At 35.6% G+C, this 25,043-nt stretch overlaps 1 protein-coding gene across 7 annotated transcripts in view; it reads right to left on the bottom strand.

Moving 5' to 3' along the window:
- The window catches only part of LRBA (LPS responsive beige-like anchor protein), a 622,710-nt gene that overhangs the window by 384,780 nt on the left and 212,887 nt on the right, over positions 1-25,043 (bottom strand). For 6 of the 7 annotated variants that reach the window (XM_036239773.1, XM_036239776.1, XM_036239775.1 and 3 more), the window contains one exon: positions 3,525-3,633. The exons of the other annotated variant lie outside the window; for it this stretch is intronic. In XM_036239773.1, coding sequence (XP_036095666.1) covers positions 3,525-3,633 — 109 coding nt within the window. The remainder of the gene's footprint in view (positions 1-3,524; positions 3,634-25,043) is intronic. 7 annotated transcript variants of the gene reach the window in all.

Genomic DNA, 25,043 nt, shown 5'->3' with positions numbered 1-25,043 from the left:
AAAAAAATTTAAATTTACAGCACACATGAGCCCCTTGTAGATTAAAAACATAATAACTGAGTCAAAAGAAGGAACCTGGCTATGAAGAAACTATGACTAATAAACAAGGGGTAGGGGTGCTGAATTCACTTAAATATATTACAAACACTCAAGTAGTAACAGAAGTGTGATTACTAAACATGAATGTTATGTACTTTATCAATATGAAAATTAAAATATAACCTTAAATGTTGGAAGATGAAGGAAAAGAAATGAAAAGAAAGTATGAGAGGACTAATGTCCTCAGCTTTCGTAGCAGGTTGTGAATTAATATGTGCAATTTAAAAAAATAACGTCATGAATAAAGCTCTTATTCAAACAATAAGCTATCAATCTCTTAATTTTTTCTTTATTAACCTCCTGTTCTTGGAGAAAATATTGCTTCCTTTGTCAAAGAAATATTTTTTCTGTTTTTCCTCACTTGTTTTTATTTTGTTAAATTTATATATAATACTTCAATAAATAGCCACGTGTATCTATTTTGATATACTATCACTCTTATTTCCAAGAGATAAATTCACAGGATAAGATTACTGGGTAAATGAGTGTTTGTGTGTGCCTATATAATTACTTTAAATTATATTATGACCATATTACTATCCCATAACACTAAAAATGTACATTTCCACTAAAATTATAAAAAAAAATTCCATTGCTGCCAAGCTGGGGTGGCTCAGGGGTTGAGCATTAACCCATGAACCAAGAGGTCACTGGTTCGATTCTAGGTCAGGGCCCATGCTCAGGTGGCAGGCTTGATACCCAGAAGGGGGCATTCAAGAGACAGCCAATCGATGTTATTTTTCTCTCATCGATGTTTCTCTCTCTCCCACTCCCTTACCCTCTTTCTCTAAAATTAATAAAAACATATTAAAGGAAAAAAATAAAAGAATACCATTGCCCATCTTATTTTCTCTATATCTTTCAGCAATACATGCTATCACTCTTTTTACTTTCTCCCAATTTGAGAATAGAGAATAGATCATGGTATCTCTAATTTATGTTTTCTTGAATATTTGTATATTTGAATATCATTTTATATGCTACTGGTCACTTATAATCTTCTGTGAAATTCCTATTCATATCCCTGAGCATTTGTCTACTGGATCATTTTTCTTTTATAAGAATTGTTAATATATTCAACATATTGATTTCTCAGTGTTTCCATGTTCCCTTGTCTTTCCACATTTTTGATAATATCTTCCCTCAGCTCAATGGTGTATCTAGTAATAGATATTTAGTTTTGTATTTTGTAAGTGTCCTGCCATCATGGTTATAAAATTCTCACATATGGCTAGTCCACTTTTATATTTTTCCAAATATTTTCCTGAAATATTTATGACATCATCTTTCATCCTACATGGTTGCTCCATCTGGAAGATTTTTTTGTATGTGCTGTCTTTATACTATCATTTCAATTAGTATTATTTATCTGGAAAGGCAAGTACTACAGCCTTGACAATCTTTTTTCATAAATCTTAGGACTATAATAAAGCATTTATTTCCCAATATTAATTAAATATTTGGATATCCAAATTATTTGGGTATTTTAAAAGAGGTAGTAAAATTCTAATTTACTCCACTGTTATTCTAATAGAATGTAATGTTAATTGTATTGTAATAAATTAACATATTAATTTGAGAAAATCTGACATTTCTGTGGTATTAAAATTTTCTCTTTTTGATGACAAAGAACATTATGGAGATAACTGGGGAAATGTGAATAAGATCTGTAAATTAGCCCTGGCTGCTTTTGCTCAGCGGTTAGAGCATTGACCCATAGTCCAGAGAGATGAGAGTCCAGTTCCCGCTAAGGGCATGTACTCTGGTTGCAGTTTGTCCCTGGCCCCGGTTGGGGTCGTGTGGGTGGCAGCCAGTAGATGTGTCTCTCTCACATCAATGTTTCTCTCTCTTCCTCCCTCTCTCCCCCTTGCTCTATCTGAAGATGAATGCAAAAGTGTCCTCGGCTGAGGATTAAAAAAAAAAAAGATCTGTAAATTAAACAATAACACTGTATCAATATATTTTTGTCTTCACTATATACAGATTATATTTCTGCTTCTATTCTTACCTGGCTACTGCTTGTTAGTCAAAAGAAAAGCTATTAATACTTTTGCATATTTATCGTGTATCCAATAATCTTACCAAAGCCCCTATTAATTCCGGTAGAAAAAATGTTCAAGAACCTCTTAGATTTTCCTAGATCATAGCATTAACAATCAAAAAGTAGTGTTATTTCTTCTTCTCTAGAATCTATATTAACTATCTTGTACTTACAAGAACATCAAAATATTAGTTAAATAATAACAGCACATAACATTTTTTTCTGATTTTCATAGAAATGGCTTTAACATTTAAAATGATGTTTAGTAAACAGCATCATATTCAGACACACACACACACTTCCTCCCCCCCTCAGAGTCTTATTCGGGTGGCCTACTAAAATCTATTATACGTTTTTTTCCTACATTAATATCGTTACATCATTTTTCTATCTTAATTTGTTTTGATGTAATTTACTTAAAAGGTAGATATCTTAACATTAAACCATCTTTGAATTCCATGAATCAATTCTAAATGGTCATAGTACATGTTTTTATTACAATGTTGGAGTATGCTAGTTAAAGTTTTAGTTAGAATTTTGCATCCATAATCTTAAGTGAAATTGATCTTTTTCAGTTGTATTATTCCAGTAACTTTTTCATGTTATGATGGTTGTATAAAATGCACTGGGGTGGTTATCATCTTTTTTAATGTACCAGAAAAATATCAGCAATATTTGAATTATGTGCTCATAACATGTTAGAAAAAACCCAGTGACGGTGCTTTTTACTTTTTTCCAATTTTAACAAATATTCTTATCAATTTTTCTAGTTCACATTAGGTATGAATTTTGCTAATTTATATAGCTATAATACCATTAATTTTCTCTATGAATTAACATGTTACACATGTTCAGGTGCGCTGAGATAGGCAGAGGTCTCAGTTGGGTGAGTCACTTGGTGCCTCTCTGAGGATCCAAGAAAAAAGCTATATGCCTCTCTTATTTCTGCAACAAAGATTAGTGGGCTCTCAAACCACAAGGGTAAAGAAACTTCAGGCCTGTGTTCAGCTTCTCTCTAGAAACCTAGATCTTATCTCTTCCATAGGGATTTTCAATTCCAGTTAACTAGTTCTGTCTTGCTCAGAGAGGACAAAAGTCCTCCACTAATTTACTTTATTGTCAAACTATCAGATTCAACACCCAACTTACATGGTTAAGATCAGGTCACCCAAACATGGAAGCTGCTGCAAGTAACTTATGGATGAACTGGACGTGAGACCAGATGGGGTACAGAGACTTGTACTATCTTCCCAGAAACCCCTGTGATCCTGTGATTCTCTCACAAAGTAAATCTTAATTGTTTGATGACATGTTTGCTTACACCATCCTGCCAGTTTACCTATGCAGTGGTAACTTCCTTACACCAACCATAAGTTTAACCTACCTCAAATTCCGCGTGTCTGTGAATATCCTCTGCTCGCTGCCTGCTGAGGATAAATTCTGCTTCATTTGCTACTCTTACTAGATGATCCTTCATTGTTTGGCTCAGCAACCTATAAAGAGGTAAAATTAACTATATATATATATATGTATACACATACACTATATATGATCATTCACTGTTGTTGGGGAAAAAAGAATTATTTCCTCTCATATCTGACATCATACCCAATGAAGTAACATTACTTCATACTAAATCAGTGATTTTCAAACAGTGTGCCACAATAATTTTTAAAACATGCAATACCTGACTATTTGAACTCTTTTCCTTTAGATAGTCAAATTAAAAAATGACAAAAGCCAACACAATAGCTGTCTGGTATGAATGAATCAAAATCATACCTAAATTTTTTTGTCAGATCAGCAAAAAGTATATTTTTTGCTGTGCTGCAGAATTTTGGTAATTAGTTTATGTGTGTCATGAGATGAAAAAGGTTGAAAATCACTGCACTAAATGACTTAAGACTATTAACAGCAAAAAGCTATCCTCCTGGCAAGAGCAAATTAGCTTTTATGAAACTAGCTATGTAACAAAAGTAACTAAAAATGCTTAATTAAATTTATGTTTCAATCTTTTAAAAGATATTGAAGAGTTTCCAAGGCAGCCAAGATCGTAGGAGAACAAAGCACGCAAAAGACATTCAGCCTGACTTTTCCACTGGAGCATTTGGGAACAGGTAAGAATAGAGAAGCTAGGCAGAGCTATGTTCAGTCTTACAGAGCTGGGGGACACAAAGAGGAATTTTATGACTTGTCAAGGTAGAGGGGGTCCTAGTAGATTACCCAGGCTCACAGAAGAAACCCAGCTATACCTTAGGAAATAAGAAATAGACCAGACTTCCAATATACAAAAACATTATGGTGATTTATATTCAGATTAACTAGCTAAATAAAAAAGCTAAAAAATTTTTTCAGAATCTCTGAAAAAATCTCTCAGAGTGTGGGAAGAATAAAACACCCAGAAACGAATGCACAAGATCCATAGTAAAAGCCCAGGTTTTCAGAAGACCACATAAGCTATATTGCTAGGAGCAAGAAAACTGAAAATTGGAAAAACTCACGCAAAGAACTTTTTAAATTTTTTTTTCTCTTTATTAATTTTAGAGAGAGAGAAAGAGAGATGGAAACATGGATGAGAGAGAACATCGATTGGCCACCTCCTGCATGCCCCCCCTGCCAGGGATTTGGCCCACAACCTGGACATTGTACCCTAACTGGGAATCAAAATGGTGACCTCTTGGTGCATGGGTCAATGTTCAATCACTGAGCCACACTAGCAGGGCTCTTATAAAATACTTTTTTTTTTTAATCCTCACCTAAGGATATTTTTCTGTTTATCGTCAGGTAGAGTGGGATGAGGGGGAGAGAGACAGAGAGAAACATTGAGAGAGAGACTCATCAACTGGTTGCCTCCCGCATGACCCTGACTGGGGCCGGGACAAACCCCAACCCATGTACGTGCCCTTGACTGGAATCGAGCCCTTGACTCTTTGGTCCATGGGCCAACGCTCTAACTACTAAGCCAAACCGGCCAGGGCCTCACAAAGACTTCTAAAAGTCCAGTTTTTAATCAATCAGCTCAGGCTTTTTTTTTGTAATCCTCACCCGGAGATATTTCCCGTTTATCATCAGATAGAGTGGGAGGGAAAAAAGAGAGAGAGAAACATGATGTGAGAGAGATATGTCAACTGGTTGCCCCCCGCACACCCCGACCAAGGCCAGGACAAACCACAACCGAGATACATGTAGCCCTTGACTGGAATCGAACCCACAACTCAATGGTCCACAGGCCGACGCTCTAACTGTGGAGCCAAACCGGCCAGAGCAATTAGCTCTGTCTTAAATGAACAGAATCAGCACCTAGTCAACTGCTAATCAGAAATCGAAAGGAAATCCTCTCAAGAGGAAGATATTATCACTACAGACTTACACTCACCTCTGCAATTTTAAAAATACTTTCCAACATCCAATCACAAATTAACAGGCATAATAAGAGAACAAAAAATTAGTAAAAATCAATTAGAAACCAACTCACAGAAAACTAAGACAGTCAAGTTTCATATCTGAACACTGAAATAAATGTAGTTACAGTTAAGAACAACAGTCTATGAAAAAGAATTCCAGGAAAGATGGAAAATTGTAGAATTACTGAACAAAACAAACATGAAATTAGTAATAGATTTTCAAGTGTAGGAAACTCAACTAAACAAGAACTACTTATTTGAAAGAAGGATAGTTACAACTGAACAGGAGCATAAGAAAAATGATGAAAATGTGGCAAAAAACACAACAGACACATAGGACGTGGTAAAAAAGGTCTAACGTGAATGTTTATGAAGTAAAAAGAGAAGACTATTTAGAAGTAATTAGGAAAGAGCAATATTTGAAGAGAAATGGAAAAGAGCAATTATTTTTCAAAAAATACGGGGAAAAAACAATACTAAGCCATATGTTCAAATGCTACAAATTCCAAACATGATAAAAGAAAATTACACCCCATCCTATTAAAGTTAAAACCATCAAATGAACAATATCTTAATAGCAGCCAGGGGAAGGGGAAAAGTGAAAGAGGTAAAGACGCCTGCAGATGCCTTCAAAAGAACATGAGTAAGACTGATGGGAGCCATATAAGAATGAAATGTTGTGCCCTAGCAGGTCTGGCTCAGCGGTTAGAGTGTCAGCCCATGGACCAAAGAGTCACAGGTTCAACTCCGATCAAGGCACATACCTCCGTTATGGTTCATCCCCAACCCTGGTTGGGATCGTGCAGGAGGCAACTAGTAGATGTGTCCCTCTACCGTCAATGTTTCTCTCTCTCTCCCTCCCTCTCACTCTATCTGAAGGTAAATAGGAAAAAACTATGTCAGTGGTTAGAGTGGGCTCAATTCCTGGTCAAGGGCACATACCTGGGTTGCAGGTTCAATCCTCACCCCTGACCAAGGCATATGCTGGAGGCAACCAACCAATGTGTCTTCTCTGACTTCAGTGTCTCTCTCCCTCCCTCCTACTCTCTCTGAAATCCAATGGAAAAAATATCCTTGGGTGAGGATTAATAAAAAATAGAAAAAAAAAATGCAATATACAATGACATCTTCAAAGTGCTAAATGAAAATAACAGCTAACTAAGAATTCTATACCCAAAAAGTATCTTCTGATAATGAAAGTGAAGGTATCCAGAATACACTACTACTATGAAGTATTTTTCTGAACTCCCCTGATCTGCCTAAAGGCAGAGTCTCCCAAAATAATTCAACTGTCATAAATCCTCTCCACTAAAGTTTCACAACCAGGGAAGACTGAATCCCATCACCTGGAGACTAGACGTCAACACCTGGATAAGAAATCGCCAAAAGGAACAATGTCACTAAACTCTGTCTCCCATCTGTTCTCCTAAGGGTCCATTTATCTTTCCTAAAAGTCATTTCACATAAGTGCCCTTCTCCCTTCCCTCTCCCCTATTAAGATGGTATAAACTCTCACATCTTAACCTCTGCCTTGAGTCACATATTTCTGGGAAGTGCCTCCAACATACATAAATTTTTTTTTTAATCTATCTTTTCTCTTGTCAATCTGTCTTTTGTTAGTTTGATTCAGAGGTCCCTAACCAAAGAATCTAAGAAAGTAAAGAAAACGTTTTTCCTCAAGCAAAAGCAAACCACAGACATTTAATGACCAACAAAATAGAATTTGTCAATAGACAACCCACATTAAAGAAGGTTCTTCAGATGAAAAAAAAATAGTATCAGACCAACGAAAGACAAGGAAGTAAAAAAATAAAGCAATGGAAAAGGTAAACCTGTAAGTAAATCTGAAAGTATATTGAATATTTACAATTATAATAATCACTTCTAACATTCAAATATATAATCTTAAAATTCATAACGATAGCACTGAAAGCTACAGAAATAAAAGAAAATCAGTGCTGCAATGTTCTTTTATGGTCCATAATTTGGTGAAAGAACCAATTTATTTAAGATGTTAACAACTCTGCCTTGGCTGGGTGGCTCAATGACTTGGAGCATCATCCTGTAGACCAAAAAGTAGTGGGTTTGACTCCCAGTCAGGGCACATACCTAGGTTGCAGGTTCAATCCCCAGTTGGGGCAAGTACAGAAGGCAACAGATCCATGTTTCTCTCTCACATCAATGTCTCTCTGTCTGTCTGTCCGTCTGTCTCTCTATCCCTCCCTCCTTCCAGGCCTCCCTCCCCCCTCCCTCTCTAATAATCAAGAAAAAACATCGTACGGTAAGGATAAAAAAAAAATTTTAAACTCTAATATTCATATTGCAATCACTACACAACTACTAAAGGTATCTAAATCAATGTATAAGCAATCAGCTAATAAAAAATAGAACAAAAACATTTAGCTCAAAAGAAGAAAACAAAAATGAAAAAAAAGGGATCTGCAAAACATGGAACAAATATAAAGGACACAAATAATAAGATGTGGCCTCCAAGAAGAATAATTATTTTGATATGAACCCCAAGAAGAAATGTATCTACTGAGATGGACTCCCCATAGATGGGCCCACATTTTATGAATAATGAAAGTCCAGCAGCCATTTGCTGACAGGGGTCTTCATGTACTCTACACCAGGAAAACTTCAGACTGAACTCTTGGCTTCCCCCATTATGCCCTGCTTTTTTGGCATCTAAATCACCCACTGCAGGGAATCTCTGGTTTTGTCTTTTGAACAAGGGACTGAGACCTCCCCCTGTCCAATCAGAACTGCACAATTATATCCTCATTTGCATCTACACCAAACAATCTGAACAACCAATCAGAACACAGGATACCAACCAATCAGAACTGTATGATTTGGAGCAATCAAAAGTGTACAAATTTGGAAACCTCGTTTGCATAAAACTGGGACAATTGGGAACCTGGGCAGGAACTCTATAAAAGGTGGCCTCCCCTTTGTCTCAGTGGCACACACTTTCAGTATCACCAGAGCCTGCATTTCCCAGGTTTGCCAACTGTTTCACCTGAATAAAGTCACTCCTTTTCCACACCTCTTTGGGAGTTTTGGTTTACAAAGAAAATAAGTTTTAAGCTAAATATATCAGAAATATATAGAAAGCAACAGATTTAATAATATAATTATTGTCAAGTAGATTTTTTAGAGTATGTGCTACCTATAAGTGACATAATTTCATATAAATGTGTTGTTTTTTTCTTTATTGATTTTAGAGAGAGAAGAAGGGAGAGGGAGAGAGACATAGAAACATCAATGAGAGAGAAGATCAACAGGCCACCTCCTGCATGTCTCCACTAAGAACTGGGCCCACAACCTGGGCATGCGCTGTGACCAGGAATCGAACCAGCGACCTTCTTATGCATGGGTTGGTGCTCAACCACTGCGCCACACCAGCCGGGCAAGTGACACAATTTCAGTATAAAGTTGCAAATTTAAAGTATTTTTCAGAAAAGATGAACAATAAAAAAAATAGTAAAAAAGAAAACTAATGAACAGTAGTCCCACCTTATCCACAGATGACAGTTTCTAAGATCCCCAGTGAAGGCCTAAAAGCATGGGTAGTACCAAACCCTATATATACTACATCCTTTCCTAGGCATACGAACATATGCTTTACAGCTTCTCTTGGGCATATACCAATTTCCAGCATCACTACTCTTGCATTTTGGGGCCATTATGAAGTGAAATAAGAGTTTCTTGAAAAGCACTGTGAAAACAGGACAGTAATCTGATAATTGAGAGAGCTACTAAGGGACCAACAGGCAGGCATTATATACAGTATGGATATTGTCAAACCTGAGAAGGAATGTGCCTGTTAAGAAAGACTCCTGGTGTCTAATCAGGCTCAAATTTATAAACACAGTAGTATAGTAGTCACTTCTTAAAAGGGGACACTCATGCTGTCTGCATTTCAGGGAAAAGCTGAAGTGAGCTGCCAATTCTCCTTCACTGTGCTCCTGCCATCAGCATCAACCCTCATAAGAGAGCTCCTAGGACTGAAATTTGACCAACAGGGCTGAGACTTTCCCTACCCAATCAGAACTAATAGCTATATCCTCATCTGCACCTTTACCAATCAATCAAAGCAGCTCCATTCCAATCAGGACATTGCTTTTTGGATCAAACTGTGAGGATTTAGAGTCCTCACCTGTGTGGAAATGGACCAATCAGGACCAGGCGCAGGAACTCCCCTCTACGTAAGTCAGCCTCCTCTCTGTTTCTGTGGTGTGCACTTTCAGGTTCCAGCAAAGACTGTTTCCCTGGCCAGAGCAGAGCTGTGCCACCCAGGCTGTTCACAGCCATGCTGCCCCGTAAGTGAGCTCTCTCAGTACTGAGCCATCTCACAGCCATTCTGTTCCGCAGCTGTGCTGAAATCACAACTGAGCTGTTTGCACTAAATAAAGTCTCTTCCCTTCACTGCACCCCAAATGGGGAACACCTGTAGCATTGAACTGGTGATGACAACCTTTGCTTGACATTATGCTGGACAAAGGGATGATTCACAAAAGGCAGGACGAAGCAGGACAGTGTAAGATGTCATCACACTACTCAGAATGTCGTGCAATTTAAAACTTATGAATTGTGTGTATCTGGAATTTTCCATTTGAAATTTTCAGACCATCATTGACCATTGGTAACTGAAATCATGAAAAGCAAAACCATGGATAGAGAAGAAACCTACTCTGCCTTTATGAATATAAGAAAAAAAATTAGCTTTAGGAAGCAAAATTAGAGATAAAGAGATAAGCACCTCAAATGATAAGATAAATGAACCAGAGACACAGAAATTCAGAATTTTGAGATTCTACATTTATATATTCCTAAGAATACGGCTGATAACTGGGTGTAAAGATATAATGCTACAGAGTATTTTTAACAACATGATCACAAACTTGATCTAATTGATGGAGATGTAACACTATATCCACTAAGTGAAAAATAAACATTCTTTTCAGGTAAACGTGGAACATATATAAAAACAGGCAAGATGTGGGATAACAAAGAAACCTACAATGAATTTCAAAGAAAATCATACAAAATATTTTCTCTGTCACAGTGGAACTAAACTATTTAAAAAAGAATAATAATAATAACAGAAGAGAATACTGTGCAAAGAGATTCTACAATGGTCCCCAACTTCCCCATCTGTCTCCTAGCCACTTCAGAAGTTAATGAAATGTCTTATCTATGATTTGGGGGTAACATCAGTAGGGTACTTTTCTCAAATGCTATTAAACAGTACACATTCAGGCACTACAGATAAAAATAATCCCTGGTGTAATGTTAAAACTGCTAATGAATAACTTCCTATGACTCCAGATAGTGAAGGCAAGGGTTTTCATGAGTGCCATGTGAAATACTGGTTTGTTCTTCTTAGTTTCTCTCCAGAGACCAAAAACCACATCGTGAATTTAACATCAATATATTGCCTCACAGCACTCAAACATTAATTGAATTGATTAGTCAATGGCACACCATTTTCCCAGTCCCCAAACAAGCAACCTCAAAGTTATTCTACTCTCCTCCCTCTTCGCTACACCTTCCTCCAGGCTCCAAATCAATCAGCAAATATTGCCAGTATTTCCTCTGCAATATTTCCAGATTTAACGTGTGCTCTATTTTTCATAGTTAATGTTCTAAAAATCAAGCCTTAATCAATTCATCCACAGTATAAGTAAAAAATTCTGAGTACTTATCCTGATGTTTTACCAGCTTTCTCCACAGTTCCCTCTTTTGAATATCTGTCTATCAGATACCTTTTAAAGCTCCTATGCTATTATACAGATGAGGCTAAGCACTAAAGATGAGCTTTCCTTACAGTGGAGTTGGGGAGAAAGAGAATACTATGAAGTCCCTTGCAGCTTTAAACTCTACTGTAAGTGCTGTGGTACACACACTATAAGGTGACCTCCAATAAGACAAGATCTTATCTGATCCCATCCTTTTGAATTTAACCAGGGCAGAATATGGGACTTGCTTCTAGGAATAGAATATATAGCAAAGGTGAAGGGCTAGTCACTCCTGTGATATGGAACATTGTAAGGCTCTGCCTTAGTAGACTAAAGCGATTCTTCAGCCAGCCTGGAGAAAGTAAGCTGCTATGTGACAAGAAGCTAGGGACAAGGAGCTGAGATCAAACCCTGGAGACAGCCAGCAAGAAAATGGGGACCATGGCCCTACAAGTGAAAGGAAATGAATTCTGCCAATAACCCCATGAGATCAGAAGAGGACTCCAAGCTCCAGAGAGGAACATGGCTTGGCCAACATCTGTGAAACTCTAAGAGAATCCAGTTGAGTTGTGCTCAGATATCTGACAGAAAGACACTGTAAGATAATAAATGTGTGTTATTTTTAAGCTACAATCTTCGTGGTAACGTGTTATGCAGCAATAGATAAGTAATACAAGTACAACTACAACATAAAAATTAATGTACTGTCATAGTGCTGTAGAAGCAAACATCTCTATGAACTCCTCAAGATGAAAAAAGCACCAATAGACAGCAAGAACATAAAGATGAGCCTTAAAGGGCAAAAGCAACAATGAGAGGAAGGTCATTGCACACAACTCTATGAACAAAATTATGAAGAGGAAAAAAAAAGGTGTGTTACATTTTGAAGAGAACCAAACACCCCTTCCTGCCATTTATTTTTCAATATGGATATTTACTACATCAGTCAATCAACAGATAATATTTTATTCTTTTCTTTGGTGCTTTAGCATAAAAGTAATTCATGTTGTAAAAAAAAAAAAAAAAATCACGCAACACTTTAATAATGAAGAAACAATTGAAAGCTCCCAACCCCCACTCCATTTTTAAGAATAAGCCACCACCATTAACAGTTTGTTTCTGTTCTTACATTTTCCTAAACTTATAGAAACACATATGGTATCTGTGCACATACACATATAAACACACACAAATAGTAATTATATATGTGTGTGTACATACATGTATGTGCCTGTGTCTAAAAATGCAAATATACATTTGTATAGTACGAATGAGTCGTACAATACAAACCTGTTTATTTTACTTAAGAGTGCACATACAGAGGATTTCTGTGGATGGAATGTACCGTAATTTATTCAACTAGTCCCTAATCAGAGATCATTCTTTTTTTCCTTCTTGATCATGACTACTAAAATCATTGCTATTTATCTACTTACTGAAGCTAGAAATGAGTCATATCTGACTGTTCCTTCTTCAACATCCAATAGACTAAGTACTATCCATTCTATGTCTGCAATAACTCTAAAAGCTGTTTTTATAATATTTTCCAGTGCCCTGCAGGCACTCAGCATCATGGCTTTAATTACTACAATAGCTTCCAATCAAACTTCTTTCCAATAGTCTTATTTGTCTAGCCAATGTTCCACAGGGTCATTTTTCTGGAAAACCTTATCATCACTGTGTATTTTCTAAAAAATATGACTACCTTCTCATAATCTACAAAAGAATATATACAAAGAAACCCGAAACACTAATTCAAAAGAATATATGCACCCCTGTGTTCACTGCAGTGTTATTTACTATAGCCAAAATCCAAAAGCAGCCCAAGTGTCCATCAGTAGATGAGTAGATAAAAAAGCTATAGTACAATGGAGAGTTAAGAATTTTGGACAGCTCAGAAACCAGGCTCATTTTTGTTATTCCTTTATACTCCAAGACTGCTTTCTCAAACATTACACACCGTACTTTTGCACCTCTTTGCATCTGTTCCTATTAGTCTCTCAGCCAGGAATGACCTCACTTCTAATTCCATCTAGTCTATCTTATTCATCTTTCAAAGCAAAACTCAGAAAGTCAACTAAATAAAATCTTTTCTGATCCTACATCTGTTTCCCTCCACAGAACTAATCCCCTACCAAGGTGCATATGCCTTTTTTTGTGGTACTTACTACATTGTATCATTCTGCATGACACCATTTCAATTATGTATTTACAAATCTGTCTTCCATCTCAGATTACACCAACCTCATATAGTTTATCCTTATATCCCCAGACCATAGAACAGTGTTTGATCATTGCTGGGAGCCCAGCAGTGCTTTTAAGGAAAATAAACTTTTAACACTAGCTTATGCCAAGCAATTCTAGACTAGACTACTGAATGTGAGAAATACAAAGAGACACATAAAACTATCCACAGGGAGTTTACAATCTAACATAAGAAGTTAGGACCACATGCAAATAGTTGGTTAACTGTGATAAGTACCATACAGTTCTTAAAACATTTTATTCTCTTCTTCTCTTATCTTCTTTAACATGAAATAGAACTTTCCTGGTTTTCCTCTGACTTAGTAGTTGCTTCTTCACTGTTTCCTTCCCTACGGCCTCCATTTCTGCATTACCTCCAAATGTTGAGGTGTCCCAGAGCTCAGTTCTGTGCCCTTTCCCTAATCTAAACTATATGATCCATCCAATGACCCTTAAATCTCATCTATTGCTGCTGATTCCTAATTTCTAACCCTATTCTTGGTTCTCTGTATTTTCAAATCACACAGCCAACAGTCCAACTGAAATTTTCACTTGGATACCCAATGCGCATTTGAAGTTTAATATTTCTAAACAGAACTCTTCATTCTACCTACCTACTATTTTTTTTTTCATCCTCACCCGAGGACATTTTTCCATTTTTTGTTCAGATAGAGTAGGAGGGGGAGGGGGAGGGGGAGGGAGAAAGAAACATGGACGTGAAAGGGACACATTGAGTGGCTGCCACCCGCACAACCCAACCAGGGCCGGGGACAAACTGCAACCAAGGTACATGTCCTTAGCGGGAACCGAACCCGGGGTCTCTCTGGACTGCAGGTCAACACTCTAACCGCTGAGCCAAACCAGCCAGGACCCTACCTACTCTCAATAAAACCTCTTCCCCTATCACTACTTCCTTTTTTCTCACTTCTATAAATAGCAATTAAATTCACTTAAATTAACCCAATAATTAATCCTTGATTTATCTTTCCCTCACCTCCAAATCCAATTCGTGAAGGTAAGTTCTACTGCTTTATCTCTTAAATATATCACATATCTGTCAACATATCTTGATTACCATAGCTATCACATAAGTCTAAGCCATCTTCATCTCCTGCCTGAAATATTTCAATAGTATCTTAATTGATTTACCTGCATCCACTCTTCCCCATATACTGCCTCTAGCACAGTTCATTCTTTTAAAAACATTACATCATGGGGCAGGGAAAACTGGATATCCACATGCAAAAGAATGAAGTTGAACTCTTACACCACATAAAAAAAACTAACTCAAATGAATGAAAGATCTAAATGTAACACCTATAACGATAACACTCTTAGAAGAAAACATAAGGGGAAAGCTTCATAACCATTTATTTGGCAATGATTCTTAGATATGACACCAAGATCACAGACAACAAATGAAAAAAACAAACTGGACTACATCAAAATTTAAAACTTCTGTGCATCAAAGAATATAATCAACAAAGAAAAAAGTTATTCCACGGAATGAGAGAAATATTCGCAAATCATGTATTTGATAAGGGGTTAATATACAGAATATAAAAAGATCTCCTAGCCCTGGCCGGTTTGGCTCAGCGGTTAGAGCGTCAGCCTGCGGTCCGGAGAGACCCGGGTTCGGTTCCCGCTAAGGGCACGTACTTCGGTTGCAGTTTGTCCCCGGCCCTGGTTGGTCCTGCCGGTGGCAGCCACTCGATGTGTCCCTTCATATCGATGTTTCTCTCTCTCTCTCTCTTCCTCTCTCTCCCTCCCACTCTATCTGTACAAAAAATGGAGAAATATCCTCAGGTGAGGATTAAAAAAAAAAAAAAAAAAAAAGATCTCCTAGCCCAGGCTGGTTTGGTTCAGCGGTTAGAGCGTCGGCCTGCGGTCCTGAGAGACCCGGGTTCGGTTCCCGCTAGGGGTGCGTACCTCGGTTGCAGTTTGTCCCCGGCCCTGGTCAGTTGTGTGGGTGGCAGCCACTCGATATGTTCCTTTCACATTGATGTTTCTCTCTCTCTCTCTCTCCCACTCTACCTGAACAAAAAATGGAAAAATGTCCTCGGGTGAGGATAAAAAAAAAAAAGATCTCCTACAACTCAACAACAACAAAATAAACAATCTAATTGAAAACTGAGCAAAGAAGATATACAAATGGCTAATAAGCACAAAAAAAGATGCTCAAAATCATTAGAGAAATGCAAACTGAACCCACAATGAGATACCACCTCACACCCATTAGAATGGCTACTATCATAAAACCCCAAACAACCATAAAACTAGTATTGGCAAGAATATTGTTGGGAGTATAAAATTGTGCAGCTGTTAAGAAAAGCAGTACAGGGGCTACTCAAATAATTAAAATATGACCCATGCAAAATGGATATTTTATATGGATCATATATAGATCATATAATTGAGCAATTCTACTTCTGGATATATAGCCAAAAGAACAGAAAGCAAGGACTAGCAGCACAATAATTATTATTCACAGCAACCAAAACATGAAAACAACCCAGCGTACACTGATGGATAAATGGATAAATAAAATGTGCTATATGCATACAATGGAATATTCTTCAGCCTTTAAAAGGAAGGAAATTCTGATATGTGCTACAATGTGGATGAAATGTAACGCTAAGTGAAAAAAGCCAGACACCAAAGGACAAATACTGTTGATTCTATTAATATGAAGTACCTGGAGTAGTCCATAGAGACAGTAAGTATAATGGTGATTGCCAGGAGCTGGGAGGAGGGGGAGGAATGTGTTACTGTTTAACAGGTATATAGCTTCAGTTTAACAAGATGAAATGAGTTCTGGAGATGAGTGGTGATAATAAATACAAAACAATGTGAGTATACTTAATGCCACTAAACTGTACACATGCAAATGGTTAAGGTGTAAATTTTAAGTTGTATATTTCACTACAGTTATATTAAATTTAAAATAATTAAAAATTTTAAAATAAACAGTTAAATGCCAAAATCACAAACAAAACAAAAAACCATTAAGTCGTATCATCCTACTCCTTTCACTCTCATATAACATCCTGCCCTTTTCTTCTAAACATGAATTACTATTTGAATTATCTTATTTGTTCATTAACTTATTATTTGTCCTCTCCTCCATGACAGCAGTGTCTTAGTCATACCCAGAGCAGTGCCTGGCACATAGGACACAATCAACAAATAGGTTCTAAATGAATGATAGAAAATGAGTGCCAAAACCACCCCCAATCTATTCTTTTGTCTTTACATTCAAAATTTTAATTTTCTAAGGATACAATTAAATCTTCTTTCCCTCTAAGGAATATTCTTCAATTCTATAATACAAAGACCTTATTTTATGTTAATTCTATAATACAAAGACCTTATTTTATCTTTTCCTAATGCTTATTGTGTACACAGCATATATTATGCTTGTTTATACAGTGTCACAGAAATTATATTCGATTGCTATACATATTTCTCTGCTTTCCCTATCAGACCACAACTAACTGAGGAAGGACATATTTTACTACTTTGTTTTCCCTTTATTGATTTTAGAGAGAGAGGAAGGGAGAGAGAGATAGAAACATTGATAAGGCAGAACATCAATTGGCCGCCTCCTGCATGCCCCCACTCTGGGGATTGGGCTCCCAACCTGGGCATGTGCCCTGACCAGGAATTGAACCAGTGACTTCTTGGTGCATGGGTCAACACTCAACCACTGAGCCATACCTGCCAAGCTACTACTTCTTTTTTAATCAACCATAGCCTAAGAGGTGCTGTTCAGGTAGGCTGTGTTCATCATCATCTGATAAATGGATAGTTTGTGGCAACTGACAGTAAATAGTCTCAAGTCTCAAGTCTCAAGAAATTCATCTAAGTAACTGAAAGCAAAACTCTAGAGCTTTCAGGTCAGACATAACCATATCAGAAATTTAAGTTTGAAATGTTTTCACTGCGTAATACAAAATACTGCTATCTAATCTTATTTAAAAGATTATAAAATTTGATTAGGGCATATGTAAAGTATTTAATATTACTTCCAAAGAAGAAAGGAAGCATGTTTTCTTTTCTTCATAATTTACAAAATGCTTTATTTTTTTGTTTTGTTTTGTTTTTTTGGGTACGTGCCCCTAGCGGGAACCTAACCCGGGACTCTCTGGTCTGCAGGCCGACGCTCCAACCACTGAACCAAACCGGCCAGGGCTACAAAATACTTTAAAATCCAGCATTTCAGAAGACCCTGGCTACACATCTCCTATTTATTTTAAGGCACACAAATATGAATTTTCTTTTAATTATGAAAAATACAAAAATAAAGTTATACAGAAAAAATGTATTTTGCTTTTCAAAGGGCTTAATTATTTCCATCAATATGCATACTTTCCTAAATATGTTATACAAATTTAGCAACTGTAATTTATCTAATAGTTGTGCAAACTATTCTTTCCAACAAATTAGAGATAGATTAGACTAAAGTTTTAACTGTAATAAGCAGCCTCAAAATATTAGGCTTACTCTATATTAAATTATATCTCTAAATGCAGAGCACAAAATGATTCATATATTTTAATATTAAAAAGAAAAATTATGTATAATTTATACCTACAGTGCAAGGAGGGAAAAAAATGCTTGTGTCAGCCCTAGGAAACAAACAGCCCTATCAAGTGACCAACTAGAAAAGATTCACGCGAGAAGCTCAATAAATAACAGTAATGATGACAACCATCTCCCGTAACTACATTACAGCCCATTGTCCACATCTGATTATACTAGTCTAGACCTTGGGTAAGCACATACACACATTTTCACCAAGAGTCTTCCAATATTACTGCTCTATTTCCTGGGCTTTCTGTGACCCCCATTAGTAGCAACTGTCAGATTTTCTCTACTAAACATCTTCACCATTGATGGGAAAGGAAAAGTTACTTTTCTACACCTTGACAACTCAGACTATGGAAGCAATGTTCCTGAAATGGCAATCCTTCTAACACTGTAATTTCTTTAGAATTAACTTCAGAGAATAGTTATAAACCAAATCAGAGAGGAAAAAAATGTTTCTGAAGTCTTCCTTCAGTAATATGACAACTACTAAAACCTTACATCTCAGACTTAATATAGTCTTTATTCTTATTTTGCAGAATTATTACCTAACTCTCCATGTAACTGCCTCCTTGCTCACATCTCTCTCCCTCCCTCCCCCAACACATACATGGCATATTCAATAATTCATTATCTCAATAATCCTTACACTGGTATCTTTCTCCTCCTTTCTGAGGTAAAGCTCTCTGTAACAACTGTCCAACATCACAGAACACATAAGCTGAAGCCCTAGAACGAACAACAGGTAACCAACAAAAGAATGTTTAAATTTAAAAAAAAAAATTTTTTTCTTTAGCAGGCTCTATACAAATTGAAAACCAGTCTAGATCTTTCCCAGTTTAAAACTAGCCTACTTCTTGGGGAAGTCAGTATCTTTGATTAGGGAGACCACCATGTGTCCATACATTTCACTACAAGTGGAATGGAAATAGCAAATACTCCATAAAGTCATTTCTTCCTGAAAATATAAAAGCTCAGTAATTTAATATAAATTTTAAATTTAACATAAATTCCACAGCCTGACATCAAGTTATTTTCCCAAACGTACTTTGCACAATAACCCTTAGTTGCGTATTTTAAAACAATAATTCATGGTACTAGGGAGGCTAGAATGGAACAAAAGAGAGTTTGCAAGTTGGCATATTCTCGATGAAAAAAATTCTTAGGACTGTGAAAGAATTTATTCTCAAGAATATGTATATAAAGAGGGAGATGAGACAGTTCTATGTAGAAAAAACAAACAAACAAAAAAAACAGCCCAGCCAGTGTGGCTCAGTGGTTGGGCACTGACCCATGCACCAAGGTCACCAGTTTGATTCCAGGTCAGGGCACATGCCCAGATTGTGGGCCAGATCTCCAGTAGGGGGCATGCAGGAGGTGGCCAATCAATGTTCTCTCTCATCAATGTTTCTTTCTCTCTCCCTCTCCCTTCCTGTCTCTCTAAAAATTAATACAGAAAAAATATTTTTAAAAAAGAAAAGAAAAAACATTGAGAAAAATGACTCCGCTTACTCCCCACATGGAACCCAGATTAGGATTTCTCTGTTACAACACATGTACTATCATCTTCCAGTTTCCTATAACTGCTTCTGTCTCGTCACTACTAGTAGCATTTGCTTAGCATTTCACAGAACTCATGCTTTTAGATCCTACCCAGACCACCTAATTTAAATTACAACACCCTCTGCCTCACACTGTACCTATTCTGAGATTTCTCTCTCTGTTTTTCTCATAGCATTTATCACCTTCTGACATAATATAAACTTTTTTACTTCTTCATTGTCTATCTATGACAATTTAAATAAACTGTATGAGAGTGATAATGTCAATTGTGTCCATTTGTAAATTCCCAAAGCCCAGAACATAGCTGGTGTGTATAAATGTTTTCTGAATGAATGAAGTGAATTGACTGTTTTCATTTATTTTCATTTACATTTTCTCAAAGTTAAGCTTTTTTCCCTCTTTCTCTAACCCCTAACTTAACACCCTTTCCCCTATGATCATTTTCATTTAATATAATGCTATAAATGATCCATTTACATATAAACTGTTAAAGTTGTAAAAAATGTGTAGGACTATCAAACTTCTTTACAAACATACATAAGTACATTCTAGAGCATGCTGAATCCACACCACCTTTTTCCAAAAGTTGTACTTTGGCCTTATTCAGAAAGGTTAAACAAGAAATCCTATACTCAAAGCACTGGCACATATAATTTTTAGGGAGTAAAAACACAATTTAAATGTAACACTGTTGTTTTACACCAGGGGTGGGGAACATCTGGCCCACAGGCATATAAAGCCCACAAAATCAATACCAGATAACATCACCAAAGAGAAGCAGTTCCAGCCATCACATTAGGGGTAGGTTAATTAAATATTTGACCAAATATAGCAGGCTAAATTTTAAGTTGATAATTTTGTATAGCCCACAAATTATGTTATAGATATCCAAATGGCCCTTGGCAGAAAAAAGTTTCCCGTTACACCAATCAGAATAAAACAAGCCTAAGAAGTAACCATAGAAAACTAAGATCAATATAGAAAATTAAAAGTGAAAAGTAGCCCTGGACATTACGGTTTAGTTGGCTTGGCATCGTCCCATGCACTAGAAGGTTGCTGGTTCAATTCTGATCAGGGCACATGCCGGAGTTGTGGGCTGGATCATTGGTAGGGGGCATACAAGAGGCAGCTGATAGATGTTTTGCTCTCACATTAATGTTTCTCTCTCTCTCTTCCTAAAAATCAATAAAAAAATCTTTTTTAAAAAAGTAAAAAGTAATTTGACCGAATGACTGATTTAAAGCCAAATACATGAAGAAAATAAAGAAAAATATGTTTATGCTAATTAAGAGGAGAAAATTCTAATCCCCTCTGATAAGCTATTAAACTTCAACAAAACACTAAACATTAATTTAAATAATTTAATCTTTAAGAAGAATATAGCACATAATTCTTTCTAAACAACCCACACAAACGTCAGTATCAATTCAATACAGGGTTAAGAGTAAAGAGAGATGAAACCCAACTCTCAAAGGATCCTTGAAACAATGACCTCTTAAGCTACCTCCAAAATTAGATCATATCCAAACAACTGTTTATAAGATTTAAATTTTTCCTGTAAATTACCTTACTATACAAATAATTTTTTAAGTGTAACCAGAAATCACATGACTCTTTAAGAAAGACTCCAGAGTCTAAGAGGCAGGCTTTACTTCAATTCAGATTTCATCTTTGGTTGGCTCAGATAAGACTATATCCTAGCCACACTGTTTACCTAAGTGTAATAAATATCTTTGTAGTCTACCAAAATATAATTTAAATAATGGCCAAGGGGGTCAGAATAATACATGTTTTGCCATGTTTCCCTCCTTCTTTCTCCTTCCCTTCCCTTCCATTCCTTCTTCTACACACTTATTCCATAGACATTTCTTAGGAAGTTATAATATTTAGAGCGAAGGAAAATGCCAGAGTTTCTAAAGGAAATACTCAGATAGCAGTTGTGCAACTTAAGCAGTTAAATAGTGAAGAGACAGACCAGTATATTAGTACTAGAAACATTATGTCTTTTATGAGGGCTATTTACATATTTGGATACAAGTCTGAATTATTAGTATGCGGATATCATCTATCTCCAGAGAATAATTAAAGCAATGTGACCAACAGTATGTGGGATAATCTGCCCTTTCTATGCTTTTCAAGAATGGGGAAAAGAATAGATGATTTAAGAGTAAAATCCTAGGAGGCTTTGAACATTCTCCAAATGTATTTTTACCATATTAAACCCAATACTATAATTATAAGTCATTTTATAATTACTTATGTAATTATCAAAGTATAAAATTCAAGATGAGAATCTGTATCTTTAAATTTTTAACAAATAATGTACCTTTAAAGTAGGTTTCACTGTATTACTTTCCTGAATTTTACCATGAAAAATTTAAAACTTTGATTAGCCAATAAAATTTAACTGAGGAGAAAAATTAAGAAATTACATCAAAAGAAACGCAACTGTATAAGACTCCTTGACATTTTAAGCTATAAAAAATTTATTTACAGAGAATTTGCACTGATTTTTCAGAATTCTGGAGAATAAGAACAAAAACAGGACAATCTAAATATATAAAATATACAGGATGATTAGTATTTATACAATGCATTATCCTTATAACACAAGTCAAACAAGCAAGGTTGTAAGACTTGGTAATGTTCACAGAGCATCTGCAACAATCACAGCTGCCTAGGACAGCATCAAGAGTTTAAAATGCTTTAGAATATATTTGTTGGGTAGACGGCAGGCAAGATGACAACAAGAAAGGCTACCTAGCAGCTGGATCTCTTTCTACTGGAAAAATTAACACCAATATTGAGATATTAAAGTTTTCACAAGATGTCAAAAAGCCATTAAGAATAATGGAAATAAGAAGAAAGGCAAAATGCAAAATTTATACTTTTATCAAAATGAGAAAAAACTTTTAAGATTCATTGACAAAGAACTGAAAAAATGTAAGAATTTAAAAATTAATATAAAATAAATCAAGTATACAAATAAATCAACTGAAGCCCAATATACATAATAATGTGACCTATCACAGAGAAATTCAGTGTAACCCCGAACCTTTAGATTTCACTTAGGGAAGTTAAGGCTACAGTAATAACTGACTTCCCTATTTCCTATTAATGTGTTGCCACAGCATCACTGAATATTCCAGAAGAAGGTTTTGATATTCTTTAAATCATATAAAACTGTTTAAAGAAACTTTTGCCTTTTGGAAAAAATAAAACTCTTTGAGATCAATTACTTGTTTGTTTAAAAAGAAGTAGAGATGATAGTGATGATAATAATTTAATGTATCATAAAACAAAATTATGAATCAGAAAAACAATGTTCTTGCTCAAAAAAATGTAGAAATCTAATTTTTTTAACTTAAATATTTTATTATAGGTCTTTGTAGTTTCTTCTGTCTTGGTAAAAATTGTCAAAGAAATATTATGTGATTATGTTATTAATTACTGACTATTTTATTTCTATACATAATGTTGTTTACATAAAAATATCAATAATTGAACTAAAAAATATCAAAATAATGTATTTATAGATAAAGTATCTTATCAAATTAACAGGTAAGTTAAGAGAAACATTTCTACCAAACAACGATTACTTATGTCTGACCTAAGTAATTGATTTGCTAATGACACCCATCAAGTCCCATAAACCTTATGCTGTAGTCTTAGTCTGTAAAGGTCTTCATGTTATTTACACTAATAAAACATTTATCAAGGACCACATTTATAGCAACTACTCTATAAATGAGGTCAAGGCAGGTCAGACTTACATAATAAGAAAAGAAAAGGTTGGCCTCTGCAGTAAAAAGAAAAAAAACCCTTATTACTTATTCTTCTAGCCCCTGGGATTAAGACCAGTAGCTGAACACTGCAAGCTACTTCACTAACACATCCATCGCTATGTAAACTCATTTAACCTCAACGTACTGGATGTTTATAAAAGGTAAGCCAAATCCACTGATTTAAAAAATAAATCTCTAAATTATTTCTTTAAAATATAGTCTACTCTCTAAAGAGACAATGAAATTTTCAGACACTACCACCACTGTTTCACCATTGGATGTTAGCTTTCTTTCTACCTACCACTATCTATTTCTTACACTTACTTAAAAGACAAAGGCTGAGTACTTTCTATAGGCTAAGGACTAAAATAAAGACAGTTTCTAACCAAAGGAGGATAACAAACCCATACAAAGTAAGAGAAGCATAGGCAAGAAAACAGAAAAAGAGTATTAGAAAACCTATGATCACAGATGATATAAAAACAGGTTATTCAAATAGTTGTTTCCCCAATAAGAAATTATAAGAGTCAGCTATTCTGGATAAGGATATTTGAGAATACCATAATTCATTTCTTCGCAAAATACAAAAATGTTTTATTGTAAAATATTTATTTTATACACACACACACACACACATACACACACACACATATTTTTCTTTTCTCTTGGTAAAAATCCTCAAACAAATATCATAACTACTGTCAAGGTTATCTGTATAAAATAAATTTAAGAAAGAATGTTGTTTATATAAAAATAACAGTAATTGAAATCAAAACTATAAATACAATGCACTTACAGAGACAATATCAACAATTAAACACAAATATTTGAATTTGCAGGGCACTTTTCTATTGGAGCTAGGTATACAACCATAAACAAGAGACAGAAGGATTGCTCTTAGAGAACATAAAAACACAATTTATAGGAGGAGAGAGACAATAAAGATAAACATGAAAGGAGAGTAAGAGGAAAAATGTTTTAAGAAATGAGGTGAAAGTAACCTGGCAACAGGTTTCAGGAAAAACTTCTCTGCGGAAGTGATATCTGAACTGGGACTTAAAAGAGAAAGAACCAGACAAGAAGAGATTTGGGGGTGGATCTTCTAGCTATGGCAGAATACAGAGGCCAACAAATCCTCCCCAGAAAAATAAGAATGGAATTGAAAAATAACAATCATTTCAGGGTTCCAAAATTTGAAAAGCAAACAAAAAAATCTATAATAATTTTATTCATGGAAATCTGCTGAACACTAATAAGAACAAATATATTCCGTGGCAATCTTTTTTTAGGAATGCCCTTCTCCAACACCACAGACTGCGGCTACTTATGGAAATCACTAACTTCACTGACAGAGATGGCTGACTTGATTTGGTTTAAGAAAGGATAGACAATACATGCAAGACAGAAAATAGAAAAAGCTTATAGCTCTCCTAGACTAAGATTACATCTGCAACAAGCTGAAAAGAAAAATCACATGATTGTATCAATAGGTGCAAAAAAAAGCATTTGACAAAATCCGACATCTATTCATGATAAAAATACTAAGAATAGAGGAAACTTCTTCAACTTGATTGAG

The sequence above is a fragment of the Molossus molossus genome, unplaced genomic scaffold (assembly GCF_014108415.1).
Source record: "Molossus molossus isolate mMolMol1 unplaced genomic scaffold, mMolMol1.p scaffold_m16_p_4, whole genome shotgun sequence".
NCBI lineage: Eukaryota > Metazoa > Chordata > Mammalia > Chiroptera > Molossidae > Molossus > Molossus molossus.
The sequence above is the reverse complement of the archived record's forward strand: the minus strand, read 5'-3'. Positions and strand labels throughout refer to the sequence as shown.